This window comes from Moschus berezovskii, chromosome 11, assembly GCF_049115385.1.
Source record: "Moschus berezovskii isolate FMDL1 chromosome 11, NW_MosBer_1.0, whole genome shotgun sequence".
Classification (NCBI taxonomy): Eukaryota; Metazoa; Chordata; class Mammalia; order Artiodactyla; family Moschidae; genus Moschus; species Moschus berezovskii.
In genome coordinates this window covers 66,981,349-67,008,591 of record NC_142470.1, presented here as the reverse complement: position 1 = coordinate 67,008,591, position 27,243 = coordinate 66,981,349, and the positions used below count along the sequence as shown (strand labels likewise).

At 34.8% G+C, this 27,243-nt stretch overlaps 1 protein-coding gene across 6 annotated transcripts in view; it reads left to right on the top strand.

The window, feature by feature from the left end:
- Positions 1-27,243, top strand: part of VRK2 (VRK serine/threonine kinase 2) — a 172,412-nt gene that overhangs the window by 23,995 nt on the left and 121,174 nt on the right. For 5 of the 6 annotated variants that reach the window (XM_088841427.1, XM_055400029.2, XM_055400028.2 and 2 more), the window contains 5 exons: positions 19,476-19,525; positions 20,204-20,273; positions 22,542-22,629; positions 23,862-23,967; positions 25,196-25,288. In XM_088841427.1, the coding sequence (XP_088697553.1) occupies positions 19,476-19,525; positions 20,204-20,273; positions 22,542-22,629; positions 23,862-23,967; positions 25,196-25,288 (407 nt within the window). The remainder of the gene's footprint in view (positions 1-19,475; positions 19,526-20,203; positions 20,274-22,541; positions 22,630-23,861; positions 23,968-25,195; positions 25,289-27,243) is intronic. The other variant, XM_088841428.1, reaches the window with a different exon arrangement.

Sequence of the window (27,243 nt, the reverse complement as noted above, 5' to 3'; positions counted from 1 at the left end):
TGTGCAGACCTTACTCCAACTTGCTCTGCTTAGGTATCGTGGCCATTTAAGAGGAGTATGGCTACTTCCCTTCTCCTCCTCCTCTCATCTTTCCATTCGGAAACATCGTTTTCAGGCAACTAAAATTTCATGCCCAGGGTTGCCCTAGCCAGTTGGTACACTGCAGGGTTTCCTAAAATAGTCGTGTGGTGGCATGTGATGCATTTACTGCGGTTGGTAACTGCGTGAGATGAACAACGAGGGACAGGCGAGTTGGTCTTACAAAAAGGCGAGCAGCAGCCGGATTGAGCAGAGTCCATAGATTCAGCAGACTGAGAGCTAGGGGAGTCTGTTACTAGGATCACTGGTGGAAACAAATGGTGGCTGGTAGGCCTTATGAAAATTCTAACATGCTAACGAGGCAAGCAGGGGAGTAGCCACAACTTTTCTTACTCTTTGTTCCTTCCTGTAATATGTTCTTTCGCAGTGCTTATCTTGTTTCCTATGATTGTCATTTGTATACTGTTTACCCTCCACCAATACTAGATTATAAACTCCTTGTAGGCCTTCTCTCAGAGTGCTTCGACAAGGCCCGATATATAACAGCTTAAAAAATGATTGGTTAAATTAAAACTAGTCTGTTGGGGAAAAATAATTTTCCCAACAGTCGGCTTATCTGAGATGAAATTTTGTTTTGTTGGTACTGTAACATGTGGCACGTGTGTAAGTTTCTGTCTTTTTAGAGTTAGAGGCCTTATTTTATTTATCTTGGGGAGCTTGAGGGGATATAAGTTTCTGTTCATTCTCTTTCCAAGTATGTTTTTTAAATACAAGAAGCCATATACTCAATAAATTATAGGATTTATTGAGGGAGTCTACTTTGCTAATGCACAGTGCAGAGAGAGTTTAAAAAATGGACATTATATTAAGATTAAACAGTTTTGTGTTTAGAATGAAAAAATTCTACAGAGTAGCACTTAATTGAAGTAGACTTAACAGCAAGTATAAACTTTTGTGGAGAAAATAGATGGGGTTTAATGTTAAATGGATTGACTTACAGGCATGTAAATATATTTTAAAAATCTACTTTTCAAAGAATATAAACACAACTTTAATGGAAAATAAATTGTTGGTATTTCTTTTAATCCAAGTGAATGAAAGATTTGATTAAGAGTTTTGTACATAGTCAGAAGCTTTTGTTATAGTTTCTGGGCAGAGATCAGGAATTTTCTGTGTAATTAGTCATGAGGTTTAATGTACATTTTTAATATCAGACAGACAATGGCTTCAAAGAGACAGCAGCGCTGCAAAGGAGCAAGAAAAGAAGGCCAAAGTTGACACACATAGAGGCAAAACAGTGTAGGAAAAATCAACACGTTTTGCAAAATCAATCATTGAAAATGTGTCAGTGTTCAGGAGACTGTCTTTAATTTGCAATCCAAGTGAAAAAGAGTATTTAAATATGAGAGGCAGTATTATTGAGCCCAGCATGCCTGCTACCACTTGTTTGACTAGCTCAGAATAGAACACTGAGAGGCAAGGGCTCAAAGTTAAATGAACATTTATACATTTTAAAATCAAATGAAAGATTCAGAGTATATTCATGAATTAATTTTTTTTCAGAACCCTAAATTTAATCAGCTGGAATTACTTTTAAAGTGCCGTTCTATTTAACTTTTGGGAATGATGAATTTGCCTTTTAATAGGAATGCTGTATTTTATCATGAAGATGAAACAAACTGTCTTTTGTTAATTATTCCCCAGAGACACTGGCCATTTTTCTCTTCTATGCTTAGTGTGGAGTAAAGGCAGCTTCCCGCAAATTTATATCAAGTAAGAGCAATCGGAAGCTACAACATGTGTGAAAGAGGCTCATGGAAGGCTTAGCATCCATTGTAGCTGTTCTGAAGGCCATCTAATGAAATTCACAGAGGTGATGTTAACCAAAGCCTCACTGTGGAGGCCGTGAACACAGGACACAGAGCAGTGAAAAGGAATGAAAGCAAGAATCCCTGGTAAAGACTAGCAGATGAGTCATATGTGTCTGGGGCATGCTGCCAGGCATAGTTTCTGAAACCTTTTTTAGGAAATCTTCATCCTCATCCACTACTAATAGAATCTTTTACTCAGTGTGTGCCAAGCTCTGTGTTAAATGCTTCATATGGATTATTTCATTTAATTTTCCCAGCAGCTTGACAAGGCAGTTTTGAGGCCTAGGAATGTTAAGTAATTTGTCTTATTTATTGTCTTCCATCTCCATTTGAACTTGGGTCTCTCTGCTCTCCTGGTTGGTGTCTTTTGTCAAAGAACACTCTGAATTTATTACCAGCCAGAGAAAATAGTGACAAATGACATGCCTGTGACATGCTCATTTCTAAAATAACTGAAATATTTAATTGATAGTATTGGCAGCTAATTTAAGAAATATGTTAGCGCTGATGCTGATAATAGTGTCATTTTCATTCAGATTGACAACTTGAGGTATAGCGCATTCATGATATGTTTTTAATATTTTCACAAAATCTGTGAAAGTACATCTGATATTTATAGCAAATCTAATGTTAAGAACTGGAAAAAATACTTGTACTAAAAATGAACCTAGAACAAACAATATTTTTATGAAAAAAAAAGTGAGAATAATCAGTCAGTAGTGCATACAAACTGATGGGAAAGATTAGATTTTTCTGCTTTTTAAAAAATAAGTATGTCAAGTTTATGGGGATATTATGCATTTGTTTTGAGAGTAATAGGCGACAAGGAGATCAAAAGAAGCCTCTTTAAATCCCTATGACAGACTTTAATAAGCATCATGTGAAAATAGATATTTTTACAAATATTGAATTGTTTTTGACATGTCTTTTTTCCATTGGGTAATAATTTAGAGATATACTATTTAGAAAACTAAGTCTTCTAAGAAAATAAAAAAAAACAAATACTTGGGTAAGTGAAATGTTGATAAAGAATATGTTTCTTTATAGAATTTGTTCATATACCAAAATATTTATAAGTATAGTTTTAAAAAAGTTATTCAGTCAAGATATTATTATACAATATTTATCATGTACCCATAGATGATTTTATGAAAAAGCTATAACATTTCATGTACAGGCAAATCTAAATTTTTAATGGAGACGTGATATTTATTAGATATTGCAATGCTAGTTTCATGTTTTGATACTTTTTTCTTGCCAGTATATACATAGAAAGGAAAAGAATGAACAAAATATAATATTACATTCAGTTCAGTTTAGTTCAGTTCAGTCGCTTAGTCGTGTCCAACTCTTTGCGACCCCATGAACCACAGCATGCCAGGCCTCCCTGTCCATCACCAACGCCTGGAGTTCACTCAAACTCATGTCCAAAGAGTCGGTGATGCCATCCAGCCATCTCATTCTCTGTCGTCCCCGTCTCCTCCTACCCCCAATCCTTCCCAGCATCAGACTCTTTTTCAGTATTAGATGGAAAAATCAGGAACACAAATCCTGCAAGCCCCTGAGATATGTCTTATGCTAACAGAGGGCATGTTATTGAGCACTTTTGGCGATAGAGAGTTATTAATTTCAATTTCTGGAGAATGTGAAGAAAAATGCTCTTCATTACACTTCATCATGTTTCTATTAAAAGATTACGTGTTACACTTCTGACATAGATTTCCAGTATCAAATGTGAGTACTATATTACAGTTGAGGATGGAATATTAGTTATGTAAACCTTCTGTCTTACAAAGTGTTAGGAGGATGGTAGAAGAAAAGTAGTAAAACCCACTGAACAATCCCCACGCAATACACTTCAAGACAAATGAAAGAAAGCCATATAATAGCCAGGACATGGAAGCAACCTAGATGTCCATCAGCAGACGAATGGATAAGAAAGCTGCAGTACATATACACAATGGAATATTACTCAGCCATTAAAAAGAATACATTTGAATCAGTTCTAATGAGGTGGATGAAACTGGAGCCTATTATACAGAGTGAAGTAAGCCAGAAAGAAAAACACCAATACAGTATACTAATGCATATATATGGAATTTAGAAAGATGGTAATGACAACCCTGTATGTGAGACAGCAAAAGAGACACAGATGTATAGAACAGTCCCTTGGACTCTGTGGGAGAGGGTGAGGGTGGGATGATATGGGAGAATGGCATTGAAATATGTAAATTATCACATGTGAAACTAATCGCCAGTCCAGGTTCGATGCATGATACAGGGTGCTCATGGGATGGGGAGGGAGGTGGGAGGGGGATTCAGGATGGGGAACACATGTACACCCGGGGCAGATTCATGTCAATGTATGGCAGAACCAAAGCAATATTGTAAAAGTAAAATAAATAAATAAAATTGAAAAAATAAAAGGTTCAAGGGGAAAAAAAAAGCCAAACAGAGTTGCATATCTAAAAGACAGTTGTTGTGTGATGAAAAGGGGAAGAAAAAAAGCTATAAGACTCCCATGATACCAGAATTTTCATTCTAGCAGAAAACATTTGAGCAAGTACAGATGTTCTGAAATTAACTAGTTTAATGTAAATTTAATGCATTATGGAATCTATGTTAAAAATAAGAGGTTTTTGGTTGGGGAGGGACCTTTAAGTTCCTTCTGACCCTGAGAATCTGTGAGATCCTGAAAGATGGTGAGAGATACTAAAATACGGATAAAGGCTTTAAGGAAAGAATTGACCCAGCTGAACAAAGAGTTAGTTCTGCTTAATAAGCAAGCAAAATATATCTAAGCCACAGAAAAATGATGTAAAGGGATCATCAAGAAGAAAAACGTAGTGGTTCTATTATCTGTTTATGCGGTATGTTTTTGGATAATAAGAATATTATATGAAAATGTAAAGACTTGCAAAATAGAGACCATGTGGAATGATATAAGGAAGATTTCCCTTATTTGAAACCTAATTTCATCATGAATATTAGTGTTTCAAAAAGTGAGAGCTTACATAGTAGCTTTTTAAACTTAAAATATATAATTTCAGGAAGGGAGTTCAATAACTACTTCAGCCCTTAATTCATAGACTGACAGTAGAAAGAGAGCTAAGAGAAATATGGCTATCATTCCAGTAGACTATTTGGCCAAATTGAATTCCTCTTAAGAGAGAAGGAAACATTTGAGGATTTAGGAAATCTGAAATGATTTTATAACACATTACCACAAAGATAAAGTAGACTTGAAAGTTGTAAGTGAATAAGACTTCCAAGAGATAAATGAATTACAATATGGAGAAAAGATTGATGATACAAAGTAAAAAGTTGAGTGAAAACTGGGGTTATGGACATAGTCTTATAATACATTTTGCATTTCTAAAATAGATTCAAGAACTGTGGTTAGGACTTAAAGGATTAAGAGTTAAACAGAAAAGTTGTTATATATCAGCTCGTCAGTCAAACTCAAAATGTATTTAGTTAATAATAATGAAAACATCTGAATTAGAGTATATCAGTGTGGAGTGAGAAATAAATGGATTGAAAGATAGTCTATTATAAGATAAAATAAAATGTGTAATATATACTACAACCAGTAAATAATTAGTGAGGGGAGCCAAAAAGAATAACAATAATATAAATTTACAGAGTGTTGTATTATAACTTGTTATTTGTTGATCAGTCGTGTCCAACTCTTTGCAGACTCCATGGACTGCAGCATGCCAGGCTTCCCTGTCCTTTCCCATCTAGCAGAGGTTGCTTAAACTCATGTCCATTGAGTTGGTGATGCTCTCCAACCATCTTGTCCTCATATCATAATTGTATTCTAATCAGTTCAGTACAGTTCAGTCACTCAGTTGTGTCCAACTCTTTGTGACCCCATGGACTGCAGCACAATTGCCAGTTACCGCGCTAGATAAAAAACTGTCTGAAATCTATTAAAGAATGTCATTGACCAAAACCCTGTAACTACTTGCCAGAAGAGAAATACCTGAAAACAATAAAATATTAAGATATTAAAGAATCAAGTTTTTTTCATGCACGTGTAAACAAAGAGTAAGATGAGCATTTTAAAAAATTATCTTATGTTCTACAGTAAAATATCATTACGAGAACTAGAGAAGGACATTATATAATGGCAAAAGGTTAATAAAACCAAGTGAAAATAAAGCGATAGAATTTGATATGGCCAGATTGCTAGTGTTGTTTTTTTTTCCTTAGAGAAAAGAGAAAAAAGAGAAAATCTCTCAGATATTCAAGAAAAACATGTTACAAATATAACTAGAGGTATTATAAACAAAGTCAGGAAATGACTACAGTCACCTGTTCCGTCTTCATACTGGTCTCTATGGAACCCAAATATACAGGTAAAAGGAGTAGGCGCTCTGGTTCCTCCACCCATGTTTCAACGTGAGCATTCTGCTTTGTTCTAAACTTTTTATCAGGCTGAAAAGAAACATTTCATTACTAAAAGAGTTTGAAGATAACCGATTATACTATAATAATTAGTAAGCTCCAAAGTTGAATAGTAAAGCTCCCAAAGAAAGTCAGTGCCAAAGAATGCTCAAACTACTGCACAATTGCACTCATCTCACACACAACTGAAGTGACATAGCAGCAGCAGCACATGCTAGTAAAGTAATGCTCAAAATTCTCCACGCCAGGCTTCAGCAGTACATGAACTGTGAACTTCCAGATGTTCAAGCTGGTTTTAAAAAAGGCAGAGGAAAAAGAGATCAAATTGCCAGCATCCGCTGGATCATCAAAAAAGCAAGAGAGTTCCAGAAAAAACATCTATTTCTGCTTTATTGACTACGCCAAAGCCTTTGACTGTGTGGATCACAATAAATTGTAGAAAATTCTGAAAGAGATGGGAATACCAGACCACCTGACCTGCCTCTTGAGAAACTTGTATGCAGGTCAGGAAGCAACAGTTAAAACTGGACATGGAACAACAGACTGGTTCCAAATAGGAAAAGGAGTATATCAGGGCTGTATATTGTCACCCTACTTATTTAACTTATATACAGAGTACATCATGAGAAACGCTGGGCTGGAAGAAGCACAAGCTGGAATCAAGATTGCCGAGAGAAATATCAATAACCTCAGGTATGCAGATGACACCACTCTTATGACAGAAAGTGAAGAAGAACTAAAGAGCTTCTTGATGAAAGTGAAAGAGGAGAGTAAAAAAGTTGGCTTAAAGCTCAACATTCAGAAAACTAAGATCATGGCATCCGGTCCCATCACTTCATAGCAAATAGATGGGGAAACAGTGGAAACAGTGGCTGACTTTATTTTGGGGGCTCCAAAATCACTGCAGAAGGGAATGGCAAACCACTTCAGTATACTTGCCTTGAGAACCCCATAAACAGTATCAAAAGGCAAAATGATAGGATAGTGAATGAGGAATTCCCTAGGTCGGTAGGTGCCCAGTATGCTACTGGAGATCAGTGGAGAAATAACTCCAGAAAGAATGTAGGGATGGAGCCAAAGCGAAACAAATACCTAGTTGTGGATATGACTGATGACCAACCTAGACAGCATATTAAAAAGCAGAGACATTACTTTGTCAACCAAGGTCCATCTAGTCAAGGCTATGGTTTTTCAGTGGTCATGTGTGGATGTGAGAGTTTGACTATAAAGAAAGCTGAGCGCCGAAGAATTGATGCTTTTGAACTGTGGTGTCGGAGAAGACTCTTGAGAGTCCCTTGGACTGCAAGGAGATCCAACCAGTCCATCCTAAAGGAGATCAATCCTGGGTGTTCATTGATAGGACTGATGTTGAAGCTGAAACTCCAATACTTTGGCACCTGATGCGAAGAGCTGACTCATTTGAAAAGACCCTGATGCTGGGAAAGATTGAGGGCAGGAGGAGAAGGGGACGACCGAGGATGAGATGGATGGATGGCATCACTGACTCAATGGACATGAATTTCGGTAAACTCTAGGAGTTGGTGATGGACAGGGAAGCCTGGCGGTGCTGCAGTTCTTGGGGTTGCAAAGAGTCAGACAGGACTTGAGCAACTGAATGGAACTGAAAGTTGAAATTGTAATTAACAAGAATTTATATTTGGAGGGGATTTAACAGCATTATCCAGAATAAAAATTTTCCCCCTAATTGTATGAGAACTCATTTTGTGTGTGGTGATTTAGTAAATTTTAAAAAATGAGAATTTTTATGTGCCATAGTCTTGGACACAACGGTGAAAATAAATACCAGTATCATCTTGCTAGCTTTGTTATTCTCTTATAACCTGCATTCTGTCTCCACAGTTTCTATGTATTCAAATTGTGTTTATTTGAAGTTCACTTCCCCCTTGAAGTCTATTGTTTTCCTTTTTTACATTTTCTGCCAGAGGTGTATATTGTGTATTTGTTTTCAATAATATTTTTGCCTCTTTTGTCAGAGACAAAATTTTGGAGAGTTGACATTGAAAATATGTTGAGTCTAAAATTCACAAATACAGTATCTTTCTCCATTTCTGTTGGTCTTTGATTTCTTTCATCACCATTTTGGCTTCTAGCATATGATTCCTGTACATGAAACGTTAGGTGTATATGTTTTTCTCTTTTCTTTTGAAATGTTTAATGCTATTGAAATGATACTGCTTTTGTAATTTTGTTTTCCAGTTCTGCATTATTAGTGTACAAAAATACAATTGACTCTGGCTTGTTGACCTCATCGTGGTAAACTTGCTTATTAGTTCTAGGATTTTTTTTTTCAGATTCTTTGGCATTTTCTATATAGTAAATCATATCATCTGGGAGTAGGGACCACTTTATTTCTTCCTTTCCAGTCTGTGTACGTATTGTTCCTCATGCTTTGCACTAGCTAGGATTTCCAGCACTTTATTGAGTAGGAATGGTGAGAGTGGACATCTTTGACTGTTCCCAGTTTAAAGGAGAAAACATTCAGCCTCTTATCATTTAGAATAATACTAGCTATATGTTGTTTCTAGATATTTTTCAAGTTGAGGAAGCTGTCCTTTACTATACCGAGAGTTTTTATCTTGAATGGATATCAGATTTTGTCAAATACTTTTTCTGCATCAATTAATGTGATCATTTGGGGTTTTTTACATTCTTAATATGGTAGGTGACATTAATTTCTGATTTATTTTATTTTTTCTTTTGCATCAACATGAGAGGAGGCTATTGGTCTGAGTAGTTTTCTTTTTTTTTCTTTCTTACTTTTTTTTCCCCTCTACTATCTCTGTCTGGTTTTGGTTTTATGGGTATGCTGGCTTCATAAAATGAGTTGTGAATTATTCCCTCCATTTTTGCTTTTTGGAAAAGAGTATACAGAATTGATGTTACTTCTTTTCCATGTGTTTTGTAGAATTCTATAGTGAAGCCTGTAGAATATATATCTATATCTATAGATATATAGCTATATCTTATATAAAAGAGATACCTTTTTTTCTGAACAATGTTTGTTTTAGAACTTGATTTCATCTGGGACTTGTCTGGTTATTTGTTTCATTTCAAGTAACTTTTAGTAGTTTGTGATTTTTAAGCAGTTGCTTCATTTCATCTAAGTTGTCAAATTTCTGTCTATAGAGTTGTTCATAATATTTATTATACTTTTAATACTAGTTTCTATAGTGACATTCCGTTTTCATTCCTAGTATAGGATCATTTTTCTCTCTTTGTTTTCTCTTTTGTTAGTCTTGATATCATTTTATTGGTCATTTCAAAGAAACAGCTCTTGGTTTTGTGGCTTTACTGTATTTTTCTGTTTTGAATTTCACTGATTTCTGTTTTTATCTCCTTCCATTTGCTTTGGGTTTGGTTTGTTCTTTCCTTGGTTCTGTCAGATGAAACTTACTTATTTGAATCTTTCTTTTGTAGTAAAAGTATTCAGTGCTAAATTTGTTTCTAAGTCCTTCTTTGGCAGAACCACACACATTTTGATATATTGTAGTTGTCTTATATATTACATCTAGACTAATTTAAATTCTTCCAGACCATATTATAATTTTTGCTTCAACTGTGAAATACATTTTAACTGAAGAAAGAAATAATTCATTGCATTTTCCCAATATTTACTATTTTTTCTCTTTTATTCCTGGTAGTCCACATTTCCTTGTATGATTTTCTTTTCTTCTTTGAATATCTTTGTTTAGCAATTCTTATATAGCAGATTTGCTGGCTATGGCTACTCTTAGTACTCCTCACTTGAGGTTGTCTTTATTTAACTTTAATTCCAGAAAGATATTTTTGCTGGATATTGGATTGACTGTTATTTTCAGTACTTCAAATAGGTTGTGACTCTTCCCTCTGGTCTTGAGGGTTTCTGATGAGAAATTCATAGTAATATGAGTCATTTTACCTTGTAACTAATTTACTGTTTTACTCTAGCTCCTTTCAAGACTTTTCTTTTAGTTTTCAGCAGTTTGTGTGTGTGTGTCTGGGCATCGATTTATTTGGGTTTATTCCAGTGGAGAATTCATTGAACTGTAGGTTTATGTATCTATAAAATTTGGGACATTTCAGCCATTGTTTATCAAATATTTTTCTGCACCACACTCTTTACTTTTCTTCTTCAGGAACTGCAGTATCATGAAGATTTGTTAAATGTTCTGTTGTTGCCTGAGATTCTGTTTAATTTTTTCATGTTCTATTTTGCTGTTTTTCGGGTTGGTATATTTTTATTGATCCATCAGCAAGTTCAGTAACTCACATGTCATCTCCGTGATCATATTGAACCCAATCATGAGTTTAAAAAATATGTTTTGGTCATGGTAGTTTTCAGTTCTAAAAGTGTTATTTACTTTTTTCTTTGTGTATTCTATGTCTTTGCTACACTACTCTGTCTTTTTCATTTATTCCAAAAGTGTTTCCTGTTACTTTCTGGAACATTATTATAGTTTCTTTGAAGTCTTTATCAGATAGTCCCCAGTTTTATGTAATTTTGGCATTGATGTCTTAAATTAGTGTGGTGGTTTTCTTACAATTGATTAACTAAAGTCCATCATTTACATTAGTGTTCACTTGTATAGTACAGTTTTATGGGTTTTGACAAATGCATGATGTCATGTATCAACCGTTATAGTATCATGCAGAGTAGTTTCTCTGCCTGAAGTTTCTCCTGTATTCTGCTTATTTATCCCTCTGCTCCCTGTTTCAGAATGGCATATAGTTGAAATCATACATTATATAACTGTTTCAAACCAGCTTTTGTTTCCTTTGAATATATCCAGAAGTGAAATTGCTAGATCACATGGTAGTTCTATTTTTAATTTTCTGCAGAACCTCCACACTGTTTTCCATAGTGATTATACAAGTTTATATTCCTTCAAAGGGTTTCATTTTCTCTACATCCTTCCGAGCATTTGTTACTACTTGTTTTGATAATAGCCATGCTAACAGGTGTGATGTAATATCTCATGGTTTAATTTGCATTTCGCTGGTAATAGTTATGGTGAGTACTATTTCATGCACCTATTGTCATTTGAATGTTTTCTTTGGAAAAATCTATTAAAAATAGCCTTTATCCATTTAAAAATTGGGTTATTTATCTTTTTTTGCTATTGAGTTGTATCATTTTTGTATATTTTGATATTGGATATGTGATTTGCAAATATTTTCTTATTCCATAGGTTGCCTTCTCATTTTGTTGATGGTTTCCTTTGCTATGCAGAAGTTTTTAGTTTTTTAGTTAGTCCCACCTGTGTAAATATTTTTGCTTTTATCGCCTTTGTTTTTGGTGTTAGATCCAAAAGAGTCATTACCAAGACAAATATGGAGGAACCTACCTCCTATGTTTTCTTCTAGATCTTTTATGAATTTAGGGCTTCCTCACAAGTCTTTAAATCCATTCTGAGTTGATTTTTATATACAGGATAACATAGGGGTCCAGTGTAATTGTTTTGCATGTGGCTATCTAGTGTTCCTAGCACCATTTACTGAAGAACCTGTCCTTTCCCCATTGTATATTCTTGACTTCATTGTCAATGATCATAAATTTATAGGTTTATTTCTGGGCTGTCTGTTCTGTACCATTGATTCATTTCTGCTTTTATACCAGTACCATCTTGTTTTGATTATTACAGCTTTGTAATCTGGATGAGTTGACTCACTGGAAAAGAGTCTGATGCTAGGAAGGATTGGGGGTGGGAGGAGACGGGGACGACAGAGAATGAGATGGCTGGATGGCATCACCGACTCTGTGGACATGAGTTTGAGTGAACTCCGGAAGTTGGTGATGGACAGGGAGGCCTGGCGTGCTGTGATTCATGGGGTCGCAGAGAGTCGGACACGACTGAGCGACTGAACTGAACTGAACTGAACTGAATCTGGTTTGAAATCAGGGAATGTGATGCTTTCAGCTTTGTTTTTCTTGCTCGGTATACTTTGGCTATTTAGGATGTTTTATGGTATCATGTAGATTTTAAAACAATTTCTATGAAAAATGCCACTAGAATTTTGGTAGAGATTACATTGAATCTGTATATTGTTTGACTAGTTTGCATATTTTAACACTATTAATTCTTTTGATCCATAAGCACATAATATCGTTCCATTCATTGTGTTTTCTTTTGTCAATGTTTTAAAGTCCTCCATGTACATAGTTTTCATACCCTTGGTTAAATTTATTCCTAAGTAATGGATTATTTTTGATACTATTGTTTGTATGCAGGAGTCATAAGGATTTTCTCCATAGGTGTCATCTACAAACAGATTAATTTTACTTTCTTTCTTCCCAATTTGGATGTCTTTTATTTCTTTTTATTGCCTGACTTCTCTGGCTAGGACTTTCAGTACTATGTTGAATAAAAGTTGCAAGAGTGGGGTTCCTTGTCTTGTTCCTGATCTTAAGGGAAAAGCTTTCAGCTTTTTACTTGGGTATGATGTTGGATGTGGGTTTCTCATAATTAGCCTTTGTTAGGTTTGGGTATGTTCTTTCATTACTCAGTTTTTGAGAATTTTTGATCGTGAAAGGATTTTGAATTTGTCAAGTGCTTTTGCTGCATCTATTAAAATGATCTTAAGGTTTTTACCCTTCATTTTGTTAATGTAGTTTATCATGTTAATTGATTTGCATATTGAACCATCCTTGGATCCCCAAAATAAATCCCACTTGATCATGGTGTATGATTCTTTAATGTACTGTTGAATTCAATTTCTCTAATGATTTGTTGAGTATTTTTGCATGTATGTTCATCAGAGATACTGGTCTGTAATTTTCTTGTAGTGTTTGTCTGAATTGATCTTTTCCATTGTCTTTCTAGTTCTGTTTCATTTATTTCCATTCTGATCTTTATTTCCTTTTTCTACTAATGTTGAGCTTCCTTTTTCTAGTTCTTTGATATGTAAAGTTAGAATATATATTGGATTTTTCATTTTTCATAGTATAAAACTTTATTGTTACAAAATTCCTTCTTAGAACTATTTTTACTGTAACCCACAAGTAGTGATATGTTTTGTTTCCATTTTCATTTGTCTCAAGTTATTTCTTGATTTTTGAAAAATTCTTCTTTGAGCCAATTGTTCAAGAGTATATTGTTCCAATTTCCGTATCTTTGTGAATTTGCCAGTTTTTCTCTTGTAATTGCTATCTAGTTTTGTATCATTGTGGTCCAAAAAGGCACTTGGTAATACTTGATATGATTTCATTTTTCTTAAATTTGTTACAATTTGCTTCATCACCTAACATGGTCTAGCCTGAAAATATCTTCCCTGTGTACTTAAGAAGAATGTATTCTGCTGCTGTTGTTGGACTCTTCTGTGTATGTCTATTAGATTTCTCTTATATAATGTTTAGTTTACATCCATTATTTCCCCATTGATTTCCTATCTGGATGATCTATCCATTGTTGAAGGTAGGGTATTGAAGCCCTGTACTATTTTATTGCTATTCCCTCCTTCAGATCTGTTAATATTTGCTTTACATATTTAGGGTCACCTATCTTGGGTACATAAATATTTACAATTGTGATATCCTCTTGATGCAGTGGTCCCTTTGTCCTTATGTATTACTTGTTTCTTGTTACAGTTTTTAGTTTAAAATATAGTTTGTTTGACATAAGTGTAGTTTCCCTTGCTTTCTTTTGGTTTCCATTTACATAGAACATCTTTTTCCACCCCTTCACTTTCAGTCTTGTGTGTGTTTAAATCAGAAACAAATCTCTTGTAGATGTCTTGGGTCCTTTTTATTTTTTTATCCATTCAATCACCCTGTCTTTTGATTGTGATGAAGCCTGCTTTCTTGGTAAAAGTATGGGCAGTTAAAAAAATGTTTTATGTCAGGGTGAAAAGAAAATATATTCTTTTTTTTTTAAATGTGGCCTTTAGATAAAAACTGTTAATTGTATTGTTTCAGTTTATTTTTATTATTTTTTTTGTTTGTTTCAGTTTATTTTTGTTCGTTACCTATACATTATGAAATTGTATTAAAATCATCCATGATTTTTCCAGCTTTCTTTCAGCTAATTTTGGCTAATTAGTTTCTTTTTATTTTGTTTCTCTGCATCACTAGGTTTTAGTTGTCTCATAAATAGTATATGTTTATTTTTTAACAACCTTAAGGTTTCTTTCTTTAGCTGGTGAGCTTAATCTACTCAAATTTATTATTATTATTATTGGCATTTTTTAAAAATCAAAGATGTTATTGATTATAATGTATTTCATCATTTTATGTATGTATATTAAGTCTCCACTGTGTGTGTGCTGCTAAGTTGCTTCAGTCATGTCCGATACTTTGTGCCTCTATGGACTGTGGCTCACCAGCCTCCTCTGTCCATGGAATTCTCCAGACAAGATAACTGGAGCGAGTGGCTGTGCCTGCCTCCAGGAAATCTTTCTGACCCAGGAATTGAACTCGTGTCTCTTATGTCTCCCGCATTGGCAAGCAGCTTTTTTTACCATTAGTGCCACCTGGGAAACCCTAAGTCTCTTTTTTAGATGCTTGAATGTTCATAATTATCTTCCTCATGAATTGTTATTTTTGTTTATGTAAGATCTACTTTATATTGTAATGCCTGACACTTCCCGTTAAACTATGACACAGTCAGTTCAGTTCAGTTCAGTTGTGTCCGACTCTCCGCGACCCCATGAATCACAGCACGCCAGGCCTCCCTGTCCATCACCAACTCCTGGAGTACACTCAAACTCATGTCCACAGAGTCGGTGATGCCATCCAGCCATCTCATTCTCCGTCGTCCCCTTCTCCTCCCGCCCCCAACTTTTCCCAGCATCAGACTCTTTTCCAGTGAGTCAACTCGTCGCATGAGGTGGCCAAAGTATTGCAGTTTCAGCTTTAGCATCAGTCCCTCCAATGAACATCCAGGATTGATCTCCTTTAGAATGGACTGGTTGGATCTCCTTGCAGTATAAGGGACTCTCAAGAGTCTTCTCCAACACCACAGTTCAAAAGCATCGATTCTTCGGCGATCAGCCTTCCTCACAGTCCAACTCTCACATCCATACATGACCACGGGAAAAACCATTGCCTTGACTAGACGGACCTTGGTTGGCAAAGTAATGTCTCTGCGTTTTAATATACTATCAAGGTTGGTCATAACTTTCCTTCCAAGGAGCAAGCGTCTCTTAATTTCATGGCTGCAATCAGCATCTGCAGTGATTTTGGAGCCCAAAAATATAAAGTCTGACACTGTTTCCACTGTTTCCCCATCTATTTCCCATGAAGTGATGGGACCAGATGCCATGATCTTCGTTTTCTGAATGTTGAGCTTCAAGCCAACCTTTTCACTCTCCTCTTTCACTTTCATCAAGAGGCTTTTGAGTTCCTCTTCACCTTTAAAATAATCTTACATATGGAACACTCAATTGTTGCAGTCTGTGTAAGTCTCTGGTTGCCAGTTTCAGAATCTCAAATGAATTTAATCAAAAGGGAGATTTATTAACTCTTGTGAGTGAGAAGTACAGGACTTTTTTGGCTTTAGGTATGAGTGACTCCAGGGCTTATGCAATGTTACTAGGGCTCTTTCTCTCTCCCTGCCTTAACCCTGTTTTTCTCAGTTCTGGATTTTATTTTCAGGCTTTATTTTCCATTTACTGGAGAAGAGTGATCACTGATATTTCTAAGATTTTGGTATCGTTAAAGTTTATCATCTGTGTTGTGTTACTTAGTTACATCAACTGCTAGGGAAGACTTTTCTACCTAGTTGAGCACTTTGCTCTTTCTGAACTATTTATGGTGGCCAGTGGGCTTGTACATTCCAGATCGCCAGGCTTGGTCATGTGCCCAACTCTAGAATGGAAGGGAGGATACACTATGATCGCAGCCCTACTAGATCTACATAGATAGTTTGAGGTTGGGTTCCTCAAAGGAAAAATCAGAGAAAGTTCCCAATGGATAGAAGAGAGATGCTAGGAAGGCAAATACCATGTATGTGTACAATGCATCCCTTTTCAGGTCATCAGACACCTCTTCAGAAATTTAAATGAGGATGTGAAACCACTTTTTTTTAAATTAAATTTTATTTATTTTTAAATGAAACAAAGATGAATATTTTTAACGATAAAACTTACAATTCACAAAGAAGATAAAGATTAAATTAATATAAATAGAAATCTATATTTAAATTATTAATGACATCATTCAACATGCTCCTATTCTTATATTTTCTGCACTTGATAAAATTTTCTCAGAGAAACATTAATATGTCTCCCAGTGATTATATTTTTTTAAATTTCCCTTGTATTTATTCTGATTTTTGCTTTATATATCTTTGTTTCTTTGTTGTTAGGTGACTGCTTTCAGTACTATCACTGTCCATGCTTGATCATTCTTCTCAACTTCCAATAGATCTGTCCCCTGTACCCTACCAAACTATGTATCTTTCCCTCCATGATCAAGTCCTATCAGTTTCACTTTGTGAAATCTCTGGAATCTGCTTACTTTTCTTTATCTGCCAATGATACTTGAATCCAGTCTACAGTCCTCTCTTTTCTAATGTATCAAAATTAAATCCTTACTGATCTGTGTGTATCTACTCTGGTTCCCCTTCAGTCTGTTCTCCACACTATACTGTATTGATCTGTTCAGGATGCAAATCTAATTATGTGTTTCCTGTCCTAAATGACACCTCAAGCTTTTAAAACATTTTATGGACAGAAATTCTTAGCTAGATTTTCATCTGGCCCTTTACTACCTCTCCAACTATGCTTGAACCAGCGTTCCCTTTTGTATAAGTTAAATTACACCATCTACCTCATTGTGCCATCTCCCTTTCCCTGTAACACTTACGTTAATTAGTTTTACACTTTTGTATGAGTATTTGATGAATGTCTGATTTCTCCATTAAACTATGAAATCAAACTATGAAAGCAGAGACTTTGTCTGTTTTCTGTCATTATTTAATTTCACTACCTAGAAATTTGGTTTACAATAGAATTATTTAATTAATTAACTGATTATTATAACAAGACCCCCTTAATCACTAGGACAATTTATTTGTTCACTGTCCATCTCCATGAGATTTCTGGTCAATTGATTTTGGATTTAGGCCCTCCGATATAATCTGACTTGGAAATTTATAGAGAATATTGTATAGCTATCAAATGACAAGTGTGGGGATGCTTCAAGTGTATGTCAACACATGATTATGTTCATGTGAAATCATGTGAAAGAGAAGATTCAGATTATAGAGTGGTAAAGATATACGGATTGAAATCAGCAAAGAGTAAGACATTGGAGTGGTTGGGTATCTTTTCCCCCACTTGCAATGTAATAAGTTACATATCGAATTGAAACTCTCATTCCTTTTGGGCTTTTATGTTTCTTATGTTCTGCTGTTCTGGCCACTTGCTTTCAGAATAGAAGCAGGGAGTTTCTACCAGCTTCTTCCTTAGGAAGCAAAGACCATTGCCTAGTGTCAGTTACTGTATTGAGTGGACCAGGGTTAGGGCAGCATTACTTCTCTCCAGGCTTGAGTGCCATACTGGTAAAAATAGTTTGCCATAGGGTGGGAGGAGGAAGGGGTTTCCTCATCTTTTCTTCTGTACCAGGACTGGACCCCTTTATAGACTTTTTCAGTATTTTGTTTCCTGCTGCTGCTGCTAAGTCGCTTCAGTCGTGTCCAACTCTGTGAGACCCCCATAGACATTAGCCCAACAGGCTCCCCCATCCCTGGGATTTTCCAGGCAAGAACACAGGAGTGGGTTGCCATTTCCTTCTCCAATGCATGAAAGTGAAAAGTGAAAGTGAAGTCACTCAGTCGTGTCCAACTCTTAGCGACCCCATGGACTGCAGCCCACCAGGCTCCTCCGTCCATGGGATTTTCCAGGCAAGAGTACTGGAGTGGGTTGCCATTGCCTTCTCCGATTTTGTTTCCTAGGTATGGATAATTCATTCTTCCTGTGGTTCCCTTGGGACTACTGCATAGGTGAAAATGAAATGACTTATATGTGAATAAAGATGTAAATAAGTTTAGTTTCTTTGTTACTGTGAAGAGGTCTGGGTTCACAGTTTAACTAAAATTGAAGTAATTTCTTCAACTGACTAATAGCATTGCTAACATCAAAGTTTTTGGAGATTGATTAAGAAAATTGTGCATGAATTGGCTTAATTGTGAAAGAATTTATATATTTTAGTAAATTCATAACATTTTTTGCATCTATTAAGTAATACAGTAGAGAAAATACAAGGTGATAGGAGAAAGGGAAAAATGTTAGTAGTAATGAGAGGACATAGCATTTTAGTAAATACACTGAAAATTCACCTGAAAAGTTTAATCTTATTCTCAATCTTAGTTTTTAATACTAGTTTGACCTTTTTTCCTTTACTTTCCTAATATACTAGCCTCTTGATAAATAAATATTTGTTAGTTGAATGAATAAAGGAATCAATGAAGAGTAAATAGATGAATGACAGTACAAATAAATATACACATCAACTTCTCTTATCAAGATTTGAAAACAAAATAATCTTTTAATTTAGATAATGTAGATGAGATGATTGATTTGGTTTAAGAATTTCAACAGTGAACTTTTCATAAGTTGGATTACTATATCTAAAATGCAAATGGTAATAAAATGAAGTAAGATAACTTGAAATTGAAATGAGCTTATATAATGAGATACATACTCTTTAATTTAGGAGTAGTTGATTGCTCGGTTCAGGAGATGATTCTTTTTAAAGGCTTTATTCTCTTTCAAACTTGATTTACTTTAGAATTTTGCCAAGTAAAAGTTGTTTTGAAGTTTCTACTTAAAATGAATCAGTTTTCACTTCTGAATTATCATAGATTTTAATTTAGCAAAATGGAGCGTATATCATTTTGGGGTTTAATGTTGTATGTCTAGAAAATAGTTTCCCCTACATTTGGATCTACATGATTAATATAATCTACTGGTTTCCGTGTTTGAATATTTGAATATGGTTTATGGTAAAGAATGTAGGCTGTGGTGTCAGATTTGAATCGCAGTCCCCAGTCTGCTACTTAGTGAGCAGATTATTCAATTTGCTAAACCTTAAGAAGGATCTTGTATAAAACAGAGGTGGTACCATAAGAGGTTCTTAGCACAGTGTCTGGGACATAGTAAGCAATAAGGAATTGGAAACAACCATTTTTTTCCCTCACTGTCTCTGTTCTGCAGCTTTCCCCACAAATAAACCAGATAAAGATGCAAGACATGTAGTAAAAGTGGTAAGTATTGCTCTTAAATTTATGTTTCACATACATTTGACTTTTTTATTTTCTTCTTTATTTCATTTTTGTAAAAATGTTTCTCATCTTAGTCTTCATGATCTTCTTATGATCAACACAACAAACATTATTATATATTTCTACATTATAAAAATTTAAAGACGAGAATTTTGTTCTTCATTGACATTTATCATCCTTGTATCTTATCTGGATATCTATCTTCTCCTTCTCTTTTCCTCTCTGTTCTAGATGGTGAAGTCCATAATGGCAGGAATGAGGTTTTATTTGTGATTGCATCCCCTGTGCCTAGTATGATTAATGAAATATAGGAGAAACTCAGTAAAAGTATCATGTATGAATGAACCACTAAGGTAGTTTGCAGTGTATCCACCCTGTTACGCATGTTAGTATACATGAGTGTCTGTGTATGTATACAGTTCTCAGTGTTTTTAGTAAGTTCTTTCCATAAGAAGACTGCTTTCATGTGTAAGACGGTATAGTGATAGCATTACAAAATGTTAAAAATGAGATTCTTTATTTAGTGAGAAAATCTTGAGATTTTTGTGATTCAGGTACTATTATTTATTATATATGTATGTTCATATTTTCACATTTGAAATACCAATTCCATCTTTAAAATTTTTTTCTAATAAAATCAATTGTTCTTTTCTTTTATAGGAATATCAAGAAAATGGCCCATTATTTTCAGAACTTAAATTTTATCAAAGAGCAGCAAAAAAAGACTGTAGTAAGTAAAATAAGTAAAGTAAGCTATTTCCATATATATGTTTGCTAGGTGGGAGTTAATATTTTTGTCTTTTTCTGGCCTTATGGAAAATTTTTTTCAATTAGAAATTTTTATTGTAAAATGATAGTTAATTGTTATGTAAAAATGGCAGAGGTATATAAATAGTGATATTATATACATAATGGGTTATATATTTCAAATCGGAAGTTATTTGTTACCTTACATAAAATGTTGGATTGTTGATCAAAGCCACTGAGAGTTCTTCAGGTATAAAAGATAGAATGAAATTATTTCTTTTGCTAAAAACCATTTGGATAGAAAGGATATAAAGAAAAAACATTAAAATGGGCAGTAGATTATAAATTAAAGGAATGACCATAGAATAGATTAGGCCAAAGCATATGAAAATGATTATAAACATTAAGATGATTTAGAAAATAAGTTAAAAATATTGAAAATTTGTATGTTGGGAAATTAATTGGAGCTGAATACAGATGTAAGAACTACCAGTTAGAGGATTAGTCTATGAAATAAATTTGAGCAAGGCTAAGAAGAATAAAAGCATTTTGTAAAAACTATATGATACAGAGAAGGCAATGGCAAGCCACTCCAGTACTCTTGCCTAGAAAATCCCATGGATGGAGGAGCCTGGTAGGCTGCAGTCCGCAGGGTCGCTAAGGGTCGGACACGACTGAGCGACTTCACATTCACATATGATACAGATGGGTTTGTAAAGCTTGAAGGAAACTGATATGAGTAATGCCTGTATAATCAAGGTCATTTACATTATGTTTAGGAAAAAGAATGATGAGTCTCACCTCAATAATTAACTTTGTTTTCTTTAATAAAACCTTCTGAACATCAAGACTGTAGTCTTTACTAACCGCTTAAACTATGTCAGAGTGACAAATAGGATCCATTAAACTTCATTGTTTATCAGTAGAGCTGTCTTCAACATTAAGCATATTTGGTAGAAAAGTGAAAAATTAAATAAGCTGCCTGATTATTTAAGTGGATTTGTTTTTTTTTTAAACAAAATTTAATCAAAACAGTTTCTGTACAATATAGTTTCAGAGTAAGATGATTCTCTTGACCAATTTCTATTTTTTAAAAAAACCTTATTACTATTTTGGCTCTGCCAGGTCTTTGCTGCTGCTTGGGCTTTTCTCTGGGAGTCATGAGCAGGGCTGCTCTCCAGATGCAGTGCACAGCACAGGCTTCTCGTTGCGGTGGTTTCTCCTGTTGCTGAACATAAGCTCTGGGGCGCGTGGGCTCAGTAGTTGTGAGGCAGGGGTTCAGTTGCTCTGCGATAATGTGCAGTCTTCCCAGACCAGGGATTGAACCTGTGTCTGCTGCATTGGCAGGTGGATTCTTTACCACTGAATGACCAGTGAAGCCCCTGTGTTTTGTGTTTTTTTTTTTTTGGCTACTCTGGTTTTAGGTTTTTAGTAATAAGAAAGAAAAAGCTGTCTTTCTACTGCTCCTTTGGTAGTTATCATATTTTTTTTATTTAAAAATTTAACAAGCATATAAGGGAATGAATTTTATTAATGGATAGAAACATTTGGATAAAAAATGTGTCCTCAGTTGCTCAGTCGTCTCCGACTGAGAACCCCATGGACTAGCCCACCGGGCTCCTCTGTCCATGGAATTTTTCAGGTGTGAATACTGTAGTGGGTTGCCATTTTCTGCTCCAGGAGATCTTCCTGACTCAGGGATCAAACCTGTGTCTCTCATGTCTCCTGCATTGCAGACAGATTCTTTACCACTGTCCCACCTGAGAAGCCCCCATACTACACTTGATCTTAGCTAAAAGGGTGAGAAGCAATAAATGATATTGGTGAATTTTATGACTATGACTGTTTTTGTTTTTGTTGCATATTCTATTTATTTACTATTTTTTTTGGAGTTTAGTTAATATACAATATTGTATTAGTTTTTTCTGTACTTTCTTTAAATTCTTTTTCCATATAGATTATTAGAGCATTGATATAGTGATTATGACTTTTTAAATGTTAGAAATCTGTATTATGTATTTAATATTATCTGTTAATTATTGCAATAAATGGAATTTGAAACTGTTAGCTAGATATATTTGATTTTTAAAAAAATATTTTTAGGAGGGTCTGCGGAGAGTTGGACACGACTGAGCGACTGAACTGAACTGAATTTCTATTTGTTAGCTAAATAAATGTAAGCATCTACACAAATGTAAGAAATACGTTTCTTAAAATGTATACTTTTTTCCTGTTAAATTTGTCTTTACAGTCAAAAAATGGATAGAACTCAAAAAGCTTGATTATTTGGGAATTCCTCTGTTTTATGGATCTGGCATTACTGAATTCAAGGGAAAAAGGTAAAATGGAATTACTATAATCAGATATTGTCCTATAACTATTTCTTATGTGGTCTGTTAGTTATTTGCAGCTATATAGCTAGTTACCTAAAATGTAGTGGCTTATAATGACAAACTAATATTATCTTAGTTTCTGTGGGTCAGTTATCTATGTAAAAATGGCTTCCCTAGATAGTTCTGGCTCAGGACTTCTCATGAGGATGTAGTCAGATGTCTTCTGGCTATAGTCATCTCAAGGCTTGACTGAGGAAGCTCACTCATGTGGCTATTGGCAGGCCTAAGAAGAATCTGATTCTAAATTCACTCATGATTGTTGGCAGGCCTCACTTCCTCACTGTGTAGGTTTCTCTGTTGGCTGCTTGAGTGTCAAAAAGATGTGGCAGCTAGCTTCCAGTAATTGAAAGAGAGGACAAAGAGCACACACAAGAGTATGCCTCCAAGAAGAAAGTCTCAGTCCTTATGTAATCTTATTTTAGAAGTGATATCCCATCATTTCCCCTTTCTTAATGGTACATCCATACCATACCATGTGATACTATGCAGCCCATTAAAGAAATCAATTAGAGCACTACCAGTTGATTTGGAAGGATTTCAATGAGGTATTATTGAAAAAAGTGTGATGCAAAAAAGTTTTTATAAGAAGATCACATTTTTGTAAAACAGATGTAAAAATTTCTATATGCCTTTTTGTGTGGCTACATAGATACAGAACAGGGGCTGATGTGAGTGTGTAAGTGAAGGGAAGTGAAGAAGAGGAGGAAGTCTCAAACAGAAAAGAAAAGAAAGAAGTGCATTTAAAATAAAAAACAAGTTTATAAATGTATAGAGAAAGTAAATATGATTGTATAAGAATCAAATATAAATAAGAAACAAATATAAATAAAATATTCTGTATGGAAAAATAATTTGCTCAAGGCCATATGTAAAGAAGGTAGTGGAATCAAAATAAATTAAGTTCAAGACTAATTTGGAAAGACTCCTCTTTTCATGATCTAAGACCATGTAAGTGGCTCAGCACAGCTTGCTCTTCTACTCAGAAACTATCTGCAAAGTAAATACTTAGTAATGTATTTCTACAAAAGGCCAAGATTATTAATATACATTCATTCTCAGTTCAGATTGGATCATTCTTCACTGTTAGGTTGGGGGCATTTTTCCATTGTTTCAAATTCGTAAATGGACAGTTTCAGCATTGCCGTTTTAACATCTCCTTTGACTTCTTCTTCTTATAGTTACAGATTTATGGTAATGGAAAGACTGGGAATAGATCTGCAGAAGATCTCAGGCCAGAATGGTACTTTTAAAAAGTCAACTGTCTTGCAGCTAGGTATCCGAATGGTAAGAAAGAATGACTTATTTCCCATGCTCCGTTTTCAGATTATTTACTTGTTACAACATGCAAATTGTTGCCCTTTGTGGAATTATCAGAGAATGAAGGATTATTGCCCTAGAAATGTCAGTTATTGAGAGTAGATGCTATTTTGGTGAAATTGATAACAGTGGGCTCTGTAAGTGACAGAATGTGCTGTGTTTGGCACTACAAACTCAATTAGGCTTTGATTCTACTGTCTGATTTTTTTTTTTTCCCTCACAGCTTTGTTTTACATACCAGAACAAGCTTGCATTGCTATAAGAATAACCTCTCTTTTGTCAGTTATTTTTATGACAATTCAAAGTATGGCAAAATATATTATTTTCCATATACACATGTGATAAGGGGTGATAAGGGGGTGCTATAAAGTTTTTATTATGAGTTTGGGATGGTAGCAGTCATTAGTGTGGCAGTGAATAATATCAATATATACTTTGCCAAATAAGAAGCAATGAAATCTTACTAGCACCCATGCACACATTTTGTTTATACCACATATTTGTCTTATCTTGTTGGTGTTTGGTTTGCCTAAGCTTCATTTTATTTTTTCCATTTTAGATAGAATGCGACTGCTCCTGCCAGGTTGGATGTGGCAAATAGAATTCATTAATTTTCCCACTCATCCTCTAGCCAGCCAACAAATGTTTTTTGAGCACTAGGTGTAGGGAACGTGCAAGACTCAAGGGCTTCAGAGAGGAAGCATAGATGTTTTCTGTTGCTCTACAGAGGGGGAATGGCTTTCTCTGTGGTAATGGACATGGTGTTTTGTTCTTGGGGGCCTCAAAACTTACTTAATAATTATTGCTTGGGTGAGGAGTTGCTGAGTGGGCATCATGATTATTTCATTTCAGTTCTCCAATTTTGCCATGTTTCTCCTCTTTGGACAGAAGATTTGGGCATCAGACTTTCGGGAGTGTAGCACAGGTATTGCTGAGTCTTGGCTTCATTTCCATCAGAGGTGCCCTTAAAACATTAAAACATTTGGTGTTCGAGGATCCTTTATGCAACTTTTCCCCAGGGTGCTCGACCAGAACATGTGATAATTTTAGAATAGATAAATGCACAGTTGGGAAATACATCACTTTGTCATTGATAATATGAAAAAAAAAATGTGTTATTTTCTATTCAAAATGTTCATGTTGATCATGAGTTCTAAATTGACATCAATATAACTGTATATATTTCCTTTCACAGTTGGATGTACTGGAATATATACATGAAAATGAATATGTTCACGGTGATATAAAAGCAGCGAATCTACTCTTGGGTTACAGAAATCCAGATCGGGTAAATACAGTATTAAACTGTTACCTTCAGTAAGGATCCTCCAAGTACCATACTGAGACAGACATTCAGAAAACAAACTCCTACCTGGGAAGAGTTTTCAAATGAGGACTTAACATGATGAGTGTTATAATTTATCTTATCTTGCTTATCTAATTGAATGCACTAAACTAATAAGTCACAAAGAGTCGGACATGACTGAGCAGCTTCACCTTACCTTAAACTAATAAGTAGGGCTTCCCTGGTGGCTCAAATGGTAAAGAATTTGCCTGCAGCACAGAAGATTAAGCTTCAATCCCTGAGTTGGGAAGATCCCCTGGAGAAAGAAATGGCAACCCACTCCAGTATTCTTGCCTGGAGATTTCCATTGACAGAGGAGCCTGGCAGGCTACAGTCAGTGGGGTTGCAGAGAGTCAGACTCGAATGAGCAACTTTCACTTTTTGAACTAATATGGGGAAACTGAGACTTGGTTCAGTTCAGTTCAGTCACTCAGTCCTCTCCAGCTCTTTGTGACCTAATGGACTGCAGCACGCCAGGCTTCCCTGTCCATCACCAATTCCCAGTTCAGTTCAATGAACTGAATTGAAGGAAATAATCACCAGTTCCTCTGTTCTTGAATGGGTGTTTTGTTTTTATGGAATGAGTATTAAATTTTGTCAAATGATTGTTTATCATGTATTGAAATGATCATGGTTTTCTCAGGTCAGTTAATATGGCATAATATATTGCCTTGCTTCTAATAGTGAACCAACCTTACTTTCCAGGAATAAATCTCATTTGTTATTGTATGTTATTTATAAATATGGAAATGAAGTTTGTTCACTAATATTTTATGTAGTTTTTATTTATATTGCTAATTGTTAGTGATACTGGCCTATAATTATCTGTTTTATCATATTCAGGTATCAACATTCGACTGACTTCATAAAAAGAATTTGCGATTTCCCTTCATTTTCTGTGTTCTGGGACTATTTGTATTACATTGATACCATTTGCTTTTTTAATGTGAAATTGTCTGGTTCTACTGAGGATATTGCTTATTACTCTCGATTTTTTTCCTATGGAAATTGGTTGTTAAGTGCTTTATCTCTACTTGGATCAATTTAGTAGTTTTCAGTTTTGTCTAGTTTTTCAAATTAATTTCTGTGATGGTCTGCATTGTCATTACTTATGGCTTTTAAATTTCTACTTCAGTGGTTGTTTCCTTCAGTTTTTTTTTTTTTAATTCTTGCTTTCTCTTTTTTTTTCCTTGATGAAAGTAGCTAGTTTGTCCACTATAGTAATTTTTCAACAAAATTGGATTTCGATTTATTAATGAGATATATTGTTGTTTTCTGTCTCATTAATTTCTGACTTTGCCTCTGTTGTATCTCATGCTCTTTTAATTTGACCTTTCTGTTCTTTTTCTTGTCCTTCAATTTGGGATCTAATTCATTTATTTTCATTTTTACTTTTTTTTTTTTTACTACTGTAGGGGTTTAAGGCCATACTTTTTCCTCTGGTTCCTGCTTTGTATTGTACCTCATGGATTTTAATATGTAGTGTTTTTATTGTCTTTATTTTTTAGAAGGTTTATATTTCTCCTTCACCAAAAAGCAGTTCAGTAGAAGAATTTTAAATTTTCATATAGAAAAACCTCTTAAAATTTTTTGGTTATTAAAATCTAGACTTTTAACAAGATGGTCAGAGTATTATTTTTAGTAATTTTATTCTTTGAAGTGCTCTGAAGCTTTTATCACAACTTGGAACAGGATCAATTTTTGTCAGTCTTCCCTGTTTTCTTGAAAAAGAAATAGTCTCTATTTTTATAGTGTAAAGTTTAATAACTATCCAAAAGATCTCCCTACTGACTATATTATTCATGTGATCTGTAGCTTAGTTTTGTCCATTTGGTCTGTTTAGCACTGAGAGTGGTAGTTAAGCCTTCAGTGTGTGTGTGTCTCCTTGATTCTCTTGT